General features: G+C 44.1%; 1 protein-coding gene across 1 annotated transcript in view; it reads right to left on the reverse strand.

Annotated features, from left to right (window-relative positions):
• Window positions 1–4573: 4573 nt before the first annotated feature.
• The window catches only part of LOC135462100 (histone-lysine N-methyltransferase 2A-like), a 53641-nt gene continuing 43931 nt past the window's right edge, over window positions 4574–14283 (reverse strand). The window contains 3 exon segments of the mRNA XM_064739456.1: window positions 4574–6157; window positions 6668–6735; window positions 8120–8215. Coding sequence (XP_064595526.1) covers window positions 6052–6157; window positions 6668–6735; window positions 8120–8215 — 270 coding nt within the window. The 3' untranslated portion in view covers window positions 4574–6051.

Here is a 14283-nt window from a genome sequence, read left to right on the forward strand (position 1 = left end):
TATGGAGTATGGGTGTATGGAATACGGGTGTATGGAGTATGAGTGTATGGAGTATGGGTGAATGGAGTATGGGTGCACGGAGTATGAGTGTATTGAGTATGAGTGTTTGGAGTACGAATGTATGGAGTATAAGTGTTTGTAGTACGAGCGTATGGAGTATGGATGCATGGAGTACGAGTGTATGGAGTATGGGTGTATGGAGTATGAGTGTATGGAGTATGAGTGTTTGGAGTACGAGTGTATGGAGTACGAGTGTATGGAGTATGAGTGTATGGAGTATGAGTGTTTGGAGTACGAGTGTATGGAGTACGAGTGCATGGAGTACGAGTGCATGGAGCACGAGTGTATGGAGTATGAGTGTATGGAGTATGAGTGTTTGGAGTACGAGTGTATGGAGTACGAGTGTATGGAATATGAGTGTTTGAAGTATGAGTGTTTGGAGTATGAGTGTTTGAAGTATGAGTGTTTGGAGTACGAGTGTATGGAGTACGAGTGTATGGAGTATGAGTGGAGTACGAGTGTATGGAGCATGAGTGTTTGGAGTACGAGTGTATGGAGTACGAGTGTATGGAGTACGCGTGTATGGAGTATGAGTGTATGAAGTATGAGTGCATGGAGTATGAGTGTATGGAGTATGAGTGTTTGGAGTACGAGTTATTGTGTATGAGTGTTTGAAGTATGAGTGTATGGAGTACGAGTGCCTGGAGTACGAGTGTACGGTGTACGAGTGTATGGAGTATGAGTGTATGGAGTTCGAGTGTATGGAGTACGAGTGTATGGAGGATGAGTGTTTGGAGTACGAGTGTATGGAGTATGGGTGCATGGAGTATGGGTGAATGGAGTATGAGTGTATCAAGTGTGAGTGTATCAGGTATATGTGTATTGACAACCACATGGCCCAGAGCTTTGATTTCTGTCAGTTTGGATGAGTCACACCAACTCTCTAGCTGTACTTTGTCACATGACGAGGCGGATTGTTACAATCCAGGTTACAAACTACGCGTAAAACACCGATGACAAAGCGACCAAAAGTTCATTATCCCATTTTAATCCAACGTTTTCCGAAGTTAGAAAAACAACTGACGTTTGGACTATATGGATGCTTTATTGCATGAGGAAAGCTGGAGACGGTAATCCCCGAATCTCTCATGCACCATATACAAGTAGGCCTAACCTCCGGCGGAGAAAACTGAAGTGATATGAATCACATTCGTACTGAGGAGCACCTGATATACCCACGGATACTATTCCGTGAGGGGCGTTCTGGCAACACAAGATTACTACGTGTAATATATAGCTAACAGGAAACTTGACACACCACCACCTTGTACACGTTGTTAGGCACCTTACACGAGAGCCAGAACAAGCCGGAGTGGACTGGCTACAAGCAGACGAGAGAACGGTTCGCATGAGCATGCCTTCTGCCGTCAGCGTGCGGGACATTACACGACAATACGAATATTAAGTTACTTTGTATAATAGACAATTTGAAGCTTACAACGTGACTCCGCACTGATGAAACTCATTCACACTAGCTGATCCACCACCCCTGTACATGTATATAGCTCAGAAAACAACCTGCAATCATTGTCAACTAGTGAAGACGGGACTCCTCAGGCATACACTAGAATCCTATAATGCGGTAACGCTGTACTTTCAAAGGTGTAATATATTATCATTCTTGACACTAAAACAACTGTCCCTAGTCAGACTTGAACTCGCGATGGTGACAGTTGTTTGAGTGTTTCAAAAACAATCTACGTCAATGCATTCCCTGACGAAGATCCCAGTAATACGTGCCTGAAGATCTATCTGACAGTACTTAAGTGATTCGTGATATATATAGGCCCTATATAGTCCCTGGGGAGATGGACAGACTTGCTACTAATGTCCACACTCCTACTCGTCATATTGTAAAGCTGTCAGGTTGGCCTTTTATTGCAAGGTGCCAAATCATTTACGAGTACTATTTGTCAAACCTTTTGTACAAAGTACAGCGAATAGCCATGGCGTAAGTGATGACAGATCCTCGTTCAAACACTTGTACAGACAGTAATACCTATGCAAGCATACGATTTATCAACATACACCAAGTCAAACAGAAGGTCTGTGCTATTGTCAACAGTGTACCAGTCCGTATATGTAGACCTATGTATAAGCACACCGTGAACTCAAAGTCAACACAAAGCCCGTGTGTACCAGAGGCCTCACGTTCAGCCATGGGGGTAGCCTCTCCAGGTCTCCCATACCACCGTCAAACCAAATGGAATAAACAAGGTTTGGTTTCTCCCGAACTGATGTCATGCCTCCCTGTAGACACGTCAGACTTATATCACATTATATTAACGACTTACGCGGTTCGCTAATTCCTTTACATCCATATCGCATTAACCTATTGATTTTCATATAACTTCCCTGTAATACATTTTAAGTAGCTCGGCGCCTTTCTGTATGTGAATGCACACACATCGTGTGGAACCCATGTTTAGGACATGTGCAGACCATGATCTCCTATTCACCACAACTCTCGTAACTATCATACATTCCTATATCCCCTATCCGTATACAAATAACTATCTTCCACGTACACTCCCAACTATATGTACACCTGCAATGTACACTCCAAACTGAAACTACACCTGTCATGTACACTCCAAACTATATGTACATCTGTCATGTACACTTCAAACTATATCCACTCCTGTCATGTACACTCTAAACTGTATGTACACCTGTCATATCCACTCCAAACTATATCCACACCTGTCATGTACACCCCAAACTATATCCACACCTGTACTCCATTACACTGTCATGTGCACTTCAAACTATATTCACACCTGTCACGTACACTGCAAACTATATCCACACCTGTCAAGTACACTCCAAACTATATCCACATCTGCCATGTACACTCCAACGTTTATGTACACCTGTCATATACACTCCAAATTATATTTACAAATGTTACAAACTCAAAACTATAAGTGCACCTATCATGTGCACTCTAAACTAAATGTACATTGGTCACGGACATCAAATGCACATTATGTATACTTCCAACAATGTTTTGTACTTTGTTATACCGGTCATGTACACGCCATTATGTACACTCCCAACTATATTCTGTACTCCAATATACCTGTCATGTACACTCCATCATATACACTCCCAACGATGTTATGTACTCCATTATACCTGTCAAGTTCACCCCATCATGTACACTCCCAACTATATTCTGTACTCCATTATACCTGTCATGTACACTCCCAACGATGTTATGTACTCCATTATACCTGTCAAGTACACCCCATCTTGTACACTCAACTATGTATACTCCAAACTATGTTATGTATTCCATCATCCATCTCTCCCAGCTATATCGCCTTGTACACTTCCAACCACCATCCACAATGTAATCTTCCCGCTATATCAGCCATGTACACTCCTGACTATATCAGCCATGTACACTCCTGACTATATCAGCCATGTACACTCCTGGCTATATCAGCCATGTACACTCCTGGCTATATCAGCCATGTACACTCCTGACTATATCAGCCATGTACACTCCTGACTGTATCAGCCATGTACACTCCTGGCTATATCAGCCATGTACACTCCTGACTGTATCAGCCATGTACACTCCTGACTGTATCAGCCATGTACACTCCTGGCTATATCAGCCATGTACACTCCTGACTATATCAGCCATGTACACTCCTGACTGTATCAGCCATGTACACTACTGACTGTATCAGCCATGTACACTCCTGGCTATATCAGCCATGTACACTCCTGACTGTATCAGCCATGTACACTCCTGACTGTATCAGCCATGTACACTCCCAGCTGTGCCAATATGATTATGCTCACCAAGACTGGGTGAGTATTAAGTGTACCTTACATTATAACCACAATAAATACACAACCAGGTATTGTGAGTTTCCATAAACTTGTATTGCATAATGTTGTTTTCAACAATGAACATTTTTTTAAGAGTATAAAATTTGATACAACTTATAACTCTCATAACTGTACACAGAGGGTGAGACCACATGGTCACTGTGATAAATCTTACATGTAGAAGGTACTTCAGCACATGAGCACAATAACAGTAGCGTGGTTATGACAGGCAACCCCACACAGGTCTACAGGTGTACACAAAGGTGTACACATCTCAATTGGTGGATCTCCATTGGTGTGCCAATGTAGTTTTAATATCCAGTGCACTGGGGTTACTGAACCGTAGTGTGATGAAGTATATGAAGTGTCAGCCTGCGTGCTGATGTATGTCGGTCTGCGTGCTGGTGTAGGTCTTTCTGCGTGCGGGTGTACATCGATCTGCGTGCTGGTGTATGCGTGAAGGTGTATGTCGGCCTGTGTGCCGATGTATGTCAGCCTGCGTGCGGGTGCATCATGGCTGCAAGCTGGTGTATCACACAGTTGTGTGCTAGAGTATGGGAGTCTGTGTGTTAGTGTTTCACAGATGTGTTCTGAGGAGTACCCGCCCTTGTGTAATGAAATCTCTCACTCTCCCCCCACCCACCCACCCCCAACACTGCCACTCCCTTCGGAGAATCACCAAGTCAATTTTGAAACTGGAGTTGCCGACTATTAAGTCATTCACATGGTTGTGAATGAGGTGCCTTACATGATTTGTTCATAAATATATGTGCATGTATAAAAGGATGACAATGATGATGATGGCTATGATTACGATACATATGTATATTAAACAGTGATAAGATATGGAGTCTTCTTAGAGAACATGAGACACCCTTTCACATCACTAATGCCTCACTCTTACTTAATGGATGGAAGTTAACCCTTACTTGCTCAGACTTGGTCAGATTAACTCTAGCGCCAATCTGTCAAAATGCATTTGCATAAATGTATATGTGGATAAATGCAATATGGTTTGTTTATGACTTAACTTGTCAACATAAAGGTGAAAACATACTACATAACTTACTAACATTAGCCTTTTTTTTTAATAAAAAGCATGCCAAACAAGTTAAATACTATTACATATTTACAAACTGAACATATAACAAATGACCAAAATAAGTCTAAAAATCTGGTTTAGGTTCACATTTTTGTTTTCAAAGCGAATTTACACAACATGAATTAATTGAATTAGAGTTGAGTTGGTGGGGGGACATGGGAATGGTGGGGTTGGGGAGGGGGGATTGGTGTGGGGGAGAGGGGTGGTAAGGTCAGCAGAAGATACCTTAGTACAGTGACGACAATCATAAATAAAGCAGAAATCCCCAAAGTTCCCTGTAATGAGCACAAGGCACATGTGAAGCACTAAGAGTATAAATGAACAAAATTATCTGACATTATGCATACAGATTCTCTTATGTGCAGAGGTGTTATGGTTATAAACAGGTCTGTAATTACAGGCAAATGTGCAAAATCAAATCAAGCAATAAAAACTAAAATAACACACCTGTCTGGAAATGGGCTATACACTTAATTGTTATTTCTGACTTTTTATAGGTATCACACAATCGTATCAAAATAAAACAGTTGTACTTCACACTGGTTCTAAAAAGAGCCCCACAAATAGCCTTAAAAATTGTTGTCCAAGAACATTTTTGATTCTAATAAACCTTTTCATACACAGAAAAAAAAAACCGTTCAAGTAACGACTGCAATACATGAACATGCAGCAACGTTTTGTGATGCTAGTGCTGATGAAATTAAAAAAAAAAATCACACTGTGGTAAAACTTATAAAGTGCATGCTGCAGATCTGACAAAACACAGGCTGCTTCAATGATTTACATGTTGACTACATTTCCGCCAAATTCAAAGCGTTGGCTGAACACTAAAATGCCACTTTTTGGTCACTGGACATCAGGTTCCTGAACGTTTTCCCATCATTCTGTCCCTAAAATTTTCCCCATTGTTCTATCCCTAAAATTTTCCCCATTGTTCTGTCCATGAACACTTCTTCATTCTGTCCATGAACTTTTCCCCCATCCTTCTGTCCATCAACTGTTCCCGATTACTCCGTCGTCCTTAGGGTCACATTGGTCCAGGCTTAATTGAGATACTTCCTGCAGCGTTTTGATCCACATGTGCAAGGAATCTTCACTTCCTCAATAGGAAATTTATAGTCATAAGTCAGCTCTTCACCTTTCTTGATCCTGAAGGAAAGATACACAAAACAGTGTGTTACGTACAATATCTAAGCCCTCCTCCAGAAGTCTCACATAATTTTAGGTGTAACCATCTATCTACTATGTCTACGGTTATCTACAGGTATCTCCAAACACGCAGATCGTACAGACTCAGAGAAAACACTGCATAATGAATCAATGAATGCATGATTATGGCTTAATGCCACTTTGCAATATTGCAGCCGTTAAATACTGTATTAAAAGGATTTAATTACATCAAGTTCAGGTGGTGATAAGCAAGTCACGGCATGCTAAACATTAAGATGGTGTTTTTCCATCCTTCAAAGGTCTAAAAAAAAGTCTTTTTTATATTTATAGTGACAGTTTTACCCGAAAATCTCAAATATCTACTTATTTACAGATGCACTTGGCCTTCGTCAGAATACACATCTTTCATGCTTAGTCCCATTCAAATGCCAAGTCCCAATAGTTTGTTTACTTTGTCCATACTACAGGGTAGACAAATATTGAACTCACGGCCTCATGGCAAATATCACAATGTGCTTCTTTCCGTCCACATTGATAACCTTGGAGTAACAATTAGGCTGTAAGTAAATGAAACAGTTTATAATACACCATTCAAGAGAGCAATTTCCTCTTAGAGTTTGAGAGATCCAAATACATAAAAGTACATTGTCAGTAAAGGAGAAGAAAGAAGACATGTACACGACACGTAGGTTCACTGTGGTGCAGACACACCCAGGTTCTAACCAGATAACAGTGAAACTAAGTTTTTATCACAAGCCATAAATACTGGAAAGGGTTATCATATTATCACTGTACTGAACTTAGTAATTATTTGTATTTGGTGATCATAAACATGGTTACGATTAGTATTTGTATGGTACGAGGAAGGCCACATTTAGATGTGAAAGTAAGCAGAGATTTATCCAGCAGCTATAAAACTAAACTTCAAATGGCCTATACAGACGCTGTAAGGAGTGTAAACAACAGAATCTATATTTCCACACGCACACATTTACCAGTTCAGAAGAGATTTATGACTTGAAGAGTCTGTTTCCAAGGCCAAAGGCTTTCGTTCACATAAGGAACGGACTTCCCTCACAGGAGTGGTTGATGAACGGTGCCCAAAGGCTTTCGTTCACATAAGGAATGGACTTCCCTCACAGGAGTGGTTGATGAACGGTGCCCAAAGGCTTTCGTTCACATAAGGAATGGACTTACCTCAGAAAAGTGGTTTATGAACCGTGACCAAAGGCTTTTGTTCACATAAGGAACGGACTTACCTCAGAAAAGTGGTTTATGAACCGTGACCAAAGGCTTACGTTCACATAAGGAACGGACTTCCCTCACATGAATGGTTGATGAACCATGCCTAAAGACTTAAATTCACACAAGGAATGGACTTACCTCACAGGAGTGGTTGATGAACCGTGCCCAAAGACTTACATATTCACAAGGAATGGACTGACCTCACAGGAGTGGTTGATGAACCGTGCCCAAAGGCTTTCGTTCACATAAGGAATGGACTTACTTCACAGGAGTGGTTTATGAACCGTGACCAAAGGCTTTTGTTCACATAAGGAACGGACTTACCTCAGAAAAGTGGTTTATGAACCGTGACCAAAGGCTTTCGTTCACATAAGGAACGGATTTCCCTCACATGAGTGGTTGATGAACCATGCCTAAAGACTTACATTCACACAAGGAATGGACTTACCTCACAGGAGTGGTTGATGAACCGTGCCCAAAGACTTACATTCACACAAGGAACGGACTTACTTCACAGGAGTGGTTGATGAACCGTGCCCAAAGACTTACATATTCACAAGGAATGGACTGACCTCACAGGAGTGGTTGATGAACCGTGCCAAAAGGCTTATGTTCACACAAGGAATGGACTTACCTCACAGGAGTGGTTGATGAACCGTGCCCAAAGACTTACATTCACACAAGGAACGGACTTACTTCGCAGGAGTGGTTTATGAACCGAGCTGCACTTCCATGTACCGTCGCATCAACTACCTCCATGTCGTCTATCCGAAACATATAACAGCCAATTCCCTGCAAAGACAGAGACACACCCGCATATTGTTAACATTCTCTAGTTCACCCGACAGTAACACCTCACAGCCCAGGGTATTTATCTATTTATTTGATTGATGTTTTACACCATACTCAAGAATATTTCACTTATACAATGGCAGCCACTATCATGGTGGGAGAAAACCATGCAGAGCCTGGGGGAAACCCACAACCATCCACAGGTTGCTGGCAGGCCTCCCCATGTACAGCCGGAGAGGAAGCCAACATGAGCTGGACTTGAACTCAGAGCGACCGCATTGGTGCAGCCCAGGGTATACCTTCACTGATCATGTTGAGGTATATATGATGAACTCAATTCATACTCTCTACCACATTCTAACTAATCAGGGCCCGCTTGCACAAAGAGATTGTAGCTACAATCGAATATAGACTCTACAACTGAGTTTACAACTGATTGTAAAAATAAGCTGCACTGCTTGCACAAAGAAATTGTAAGGCAGCGGTAATTTTTTAAAGTTACAATCGCAATCACAGGCAAAATTCGTCTCGTACATAAAGGTGGCCTTTGTAAATGCACAATGCATCTGTCAGTAACTTTTCTTGCTTTCATTTACAAAAGAGTTACACATCATTATGATTCAGCAGCTAACAACAACAATATGTGATAAAATGCTTGTCACATCTATGTAAGACAATAACATGGCACAATAACATGGAAAATGTGTCGCCAAGTACTCATTAACAGTCTATCTAAGGCAAGTATTTGTACTTAATGTTCATTTTGGGTGAGTGTAAATATTTACAACAGGTTTGACCCGATTGTAATTTCTAACTGTAAGTTACAACTATCATAGTTTACAATCCATGCAGGAGGGTGTCAATTGTAAGCTATGGCCACGACCAAGATCTTAGTGCTTTACAATCAACTTAGGCTTACGATCCCTTTGTGCAAGCGGCCCCAGAAGCTTTTCCACCACCCAAGTATAAGCCCTATCAGGCCATCACCCGTCAAGCTTTAGTTCTGGTGTCTGCATGCCGTATTCAGTCATCCCTCAGTTTTCACCTGCTCTGTGTTATTCATGATTGGACATAAATTCATCAATCCATTCTCCAGCTGCTTCCTGATGTTCACCAGTACTAATTTCTGTACAATAAGCATGGACTCAATTCAACACCCATTCCGTGATGTTACCTATATTACTACCAGACAATGTAAAATGACTTTCCTTCCTGCACCATTTCAGACAGGTTCACAGTGTCTGAGGTCAACAGTATTATGCCATGCCATCACATCATGTCCTCCACCACCAGTTCAGCAGAGCTATGACGTACATCGACCACTGTAGTGGCATTTCCTCCACCACCAGTTCAGCAGAGGTATGATGTACATGGACCACTATAGTGGCATTTACTCCACCACCAGTTCAGCAGAGCTATGACGTACATGGACCACTATAGTGGCATTTCCTCCACCACCAGTTCAGCAGAGCTATGACGTACATGGATCACTGTAGTGGCATTTCCTCCACCACCAGTTCAGCAGAGCTATGATGTACATGGACCACTATAGTGGCATTTCCTCCACCACCAGTTCAGCAGAGCTATAACGTACATGGACCACTGTAGTGGCATTTCCTCCACCACCAGTTCAGCAGAGCTACGACGTACATGGACCACTGTAGTAGCATTTCCTCCACCACCAGTTCAGCAGAGCTATGACGTATATGGACCACTATAGTGACATTCCTCCACCACCAGTTCAGCAGAGCTATGACGTACATGGACCACTATAGTGACATTCCTCCACCACCAGTTCAGCAGAGCTATGACGTACATGGACCACTGTAGTGGCATTTCCTCCACCACCAGTTCAGCAGAGCTATGACGTACATGGACCACTGTAGTGGCATTTCCTCCACCACCAGTTCAGCAGAGCTATGATGTACATGGACCACTATAGTGGTATTTCCTCCACCACCAGTTCAGCAGAGCTATGATGTACATGGACCACCATAGTGGCATTTCCTCCACCACCAGTTCAGCAGAGCTATGATGTACATGGACCACTGTAGTGGCATTTCCTCCACCACCAGTTCAGCAGAGTTATGACGTACATGGATCACTATAGTGGCATTTCCTCCACCACCAGTTCAGCAGAGCTATGACGTACATGGACCACAATAGTGCCATTTCCTCCACCACCAGTTCAGCAGAGCTATGACGTACATGGACCACTGTAGTGGCATTTCCTCCACCACCAGTTCAGCAGAGGTATGATGTACATGGACCACTGTAGTGGCATTTCCTCCACCACCAGTTCAGTAGAGCTATGACGTACATGGACCACTGTAGTGGCATTTCCTCCACCACCAGTTCAGCAGAGCTACGACGTACATGGACCACTGTAGTGGCATTTCCTCCACCAGCAGTTCAGCAGAGCTATGATGTACATGGACCACTGTAGTGGCATTTCCTCCACCACCAGTTCAGCAGAGCTAGGAGGTACATGGACCACAATACTGGCATTTCAGTTCAGCAGAGCTATGACGCACATGGACCACTATAGTGGCATTTCCTCCACCACCACTTCAGCAGAGCTATGACGTACTTGGACCTCTATAGTGGCATTTCCTCCACCACCAGTTCAGCAGAGCTAGGAGGTACATGGACCACAATACTGGCATTTCCTTCACCACCAGTTCAGCAGAGCTATGATGTACATGGACCACTGTAGTGGCATTTCCTCCACCACCAGTTCAGCAGAGCTGGGAGGTACATGGACCACAAACTGGCATTTCAGTTCAGCAGAGCTATGACGTACATGGACCACTATAGTGGCATTTCCTCCACCACCAGTTCAGCAGAGTTATGACGTACATGGACCTCTATAGTGGCATTTCCTCCACCACCAGTTCAGCAGAGCTATGACGTACATGGACCACTGTAGTGGCAATTCCTCCACCACCAGTTCAGCAGAGGTATGACGTACATGGACCACTATAGTGGCATTTCCTCCACCACCAGTTCAGCAGAGCTATGACGTACATGGACCACTGTAGTGGCATTTCCTCCACCACCAGTTCAGCAGAGCTATGACGTACATGGACCACTATAGTGGCATTTCCTCCACCACCAGTTCAGCAGAGCTATGACGTACATGGACCACTATAGTGACATTCCTCCACCACCAGTTCAGCAGAGTTATGATGTACATGTACATGGATCTCTATAGTGGCATTTCCTCCACCACCAGTTCAGCAGAGCTACCACGTACATGGACCACTGTAGTGGCATTTCTCCACCACCACTTCAACAGAGCTATGACGTACATGGACCTCTATAGTGGCATTTCCTCCACCACCAGTTCAGCAGAGCTATAACGTACATGGACCACTATAGTGACATTCCTCCACCACCAGTTCAGCAGAGCTATAACGTACATTGACCACTATAGTGACATTCCTCCGCCACCAGTTCAGCAGAGCTACCACGTACATGGACCACTGTAGTGGCATTTCCTCCACCACCAGTTCAGCAGAGCTATGACGTACATGGACCACAATACTGGCATTTCCTTCACCACCAGTTCGGCAGAGCTATGATGTACATGGACCACTGTAGTGGCATTTCCTCCACCACCAGTTCAGCAGAGCTAGGAGGTACATGGACCACAATACTGGCATTTCAGTTCAGCAGAGCTATGACGCACATGGGCCACTATAGTGGCATTTCCTCCACCACCACTTCAGCAGAGCTATGACGTACTTGGACCTCTATAGTGGCATTTCCTCCACCACCAGTTCAGCAGAGCTAGGAGGTACATGGACCACAATACTGGCATTTCCTTCACCACCAGTTCAGCAGAGCTATGATGTACATGGACCACTGTAGTGGCATTTCCTCCACCACCAGTTCAGCAGAGCTAGGAGGTACATGGACCACAATACTGGCATTTCAGTTCAGCAGAGCTATGACGTACATGGACCACTATAGTGGCATTTCCTCCACCACCAGTTCAGCAGAGTTATGACGTACATGGACCTCTATAGTGGCATTTCCTCCACCACCAGTTCAGCAGAGCTATGACGTACATGGACCACTGTAGTGGCAATTCCTCCACCACCAGTTCAGCAGAGGTATGACGTACATGGACCACTATAGTGGCATTTCCTCCACCACCAGTTCAGCAGAGCTATGACGTACATGGACCACTGTAGTGGCATTTCCTCCACCACCAGTTCAGCAGAGCTATGACGTACATGGACCACTATAGTGGCATTTCCTCCACCACCAGTTCAGTAGAGCTATGACGTACATGGACCACTATAGTGACATTCCTCCACCACCAGTTCAGCAGAGTTATGATGTACATGTACATGGATCTCTATAGTGGCATTTCCTCCACCACCAGTTCAGCAGAGCTACCACGTACATGGACCACTGTAGTGGCATTTCCTCCACCACCAGTTCAGCAGAGCTACCACGTACATGGACCACAATAGTGGCATTTCATCCACCACCAGTTCAGCAGAGTTATGATGTACATGTACATGGACCTCTATAGTGGCATTTCCTCCACCACCAGTTCAGCAGAGTTATGATGTACATGGACCACAATAGTGACATTTCCTTCACCACCAGTTCAGCAGAGCTATGATGTACATGGACCACTGTAGTGGCATTTCCTCCACCACCACTTCAGCAGAGCTACCACGTACATGGACCACTGTAGTGGCATTTCCTCCACCACCAGTTCAGCAGAGGTATGACGTACATTGATCACTATAGTGGCATTTCCTCCACCACCAGTTCAGCAGAGCTATGATGTACATGGACCACTATAGTGGCATTTCCTCCACCACCAGTTCAGCAGAGCTATGACGTATATGGACCACTATAGTGGCATTTCCTCCACCACCAGTTCAGCAGAGCTATGACGTACATCGACCTCTATAGTGGCATTTCCTCCACCACCAGTTCAGCAGAGCTAGGAGGTACATGGACCACAATACTGGCATTTCCTTCACCACCAGTTCAGCAGAGCTATGATGTACATGGACCACTGTAGTGGCATTTCCTCCACCACCAGTTCAGCAGAGCTATGACGTACATGGACCACTATAGTGGCATTTCCTCCACCACCAGTTCAGCAGAGCTATGAGGTACATGGACCTCTATAGTGGCATTTCCTCCACCACCAGTTCAGCAGAGCTATGACGTACATGGACCACTATAGTGGCATTTCCTCCACCACCAGTTCAGCAGAGCTATGACGTACATGGACCACTATAGTGGCATTTCTCCACTTCAGCAGAGCTATGACGTACATGGACCTCTATAGTGGCATTTCCTCCACCACCAGTTCAGCAGAGCTATAACGTACATGGACCACTATAGTGACATTCCTCCACCACCAGTTCAGCAGAGCTATAACGTACATTGACCACTATAGTGACATTCCTCCACCACCAGTTCAGCAGAGCTACCACGAACATGGACCATTGTAGTGGCATTTCCTCCACCACCAGTTCAGCAGAGCTAGGAGGTACATGGACCACAATACTGGCATTTCCTTCACCACCAGTTCAGCAGAGCTATGATGTACATGGACCACTGTAGTGGCATTTCCTCCACCACCAGTTCAGCAGAGCTAGGAGGTACATGGACCACAATACTGGCATTTCAATTCAGCAGAGCTATGACGTACATGGACCACTATAGTGACATTCCTCGACCACCAGTTCAGCAGAGCTATGACGTACATGGACCACTATAGTGGCATTTCCTCCACCACCAGTTCAGCAGAGTTATGACGTACATGGACCACTGTAGTGGCATTTCCTCCACCACCAGTTCAGCAGAGCTAGGAGGTACATGGACCACAATACTGGCATTTCCTCCACCACCAGGTCAGCAGAGCTATGATGTACATGGGCCACTGTAGTGGCATTTCCTCCACCACCAGTTCAGCAGAGTTATGACGTACATGGACCACTGTAGTGGCATTTTCTCCACCACCAGTTCAGCAGAGCTATGACGTACATGGACCACTATAGTGGCATTTTCTCCACCACCAGTTTAGCAGA

This window comes from Liolophura sinensis, chromosome 1 (assembly GCF_032854445.1).
Source record: "Liolophura sinensis isolate JHLJ2023 chromosome 1, CUHK_Ljap_v2, whole genome shotgun sequence".
NCBI lineage: Eukaryota > Metazoa > Mollusca > Polyplacophora > Chitonida > Chitonidae > Liolophura > Liolophura sinensis.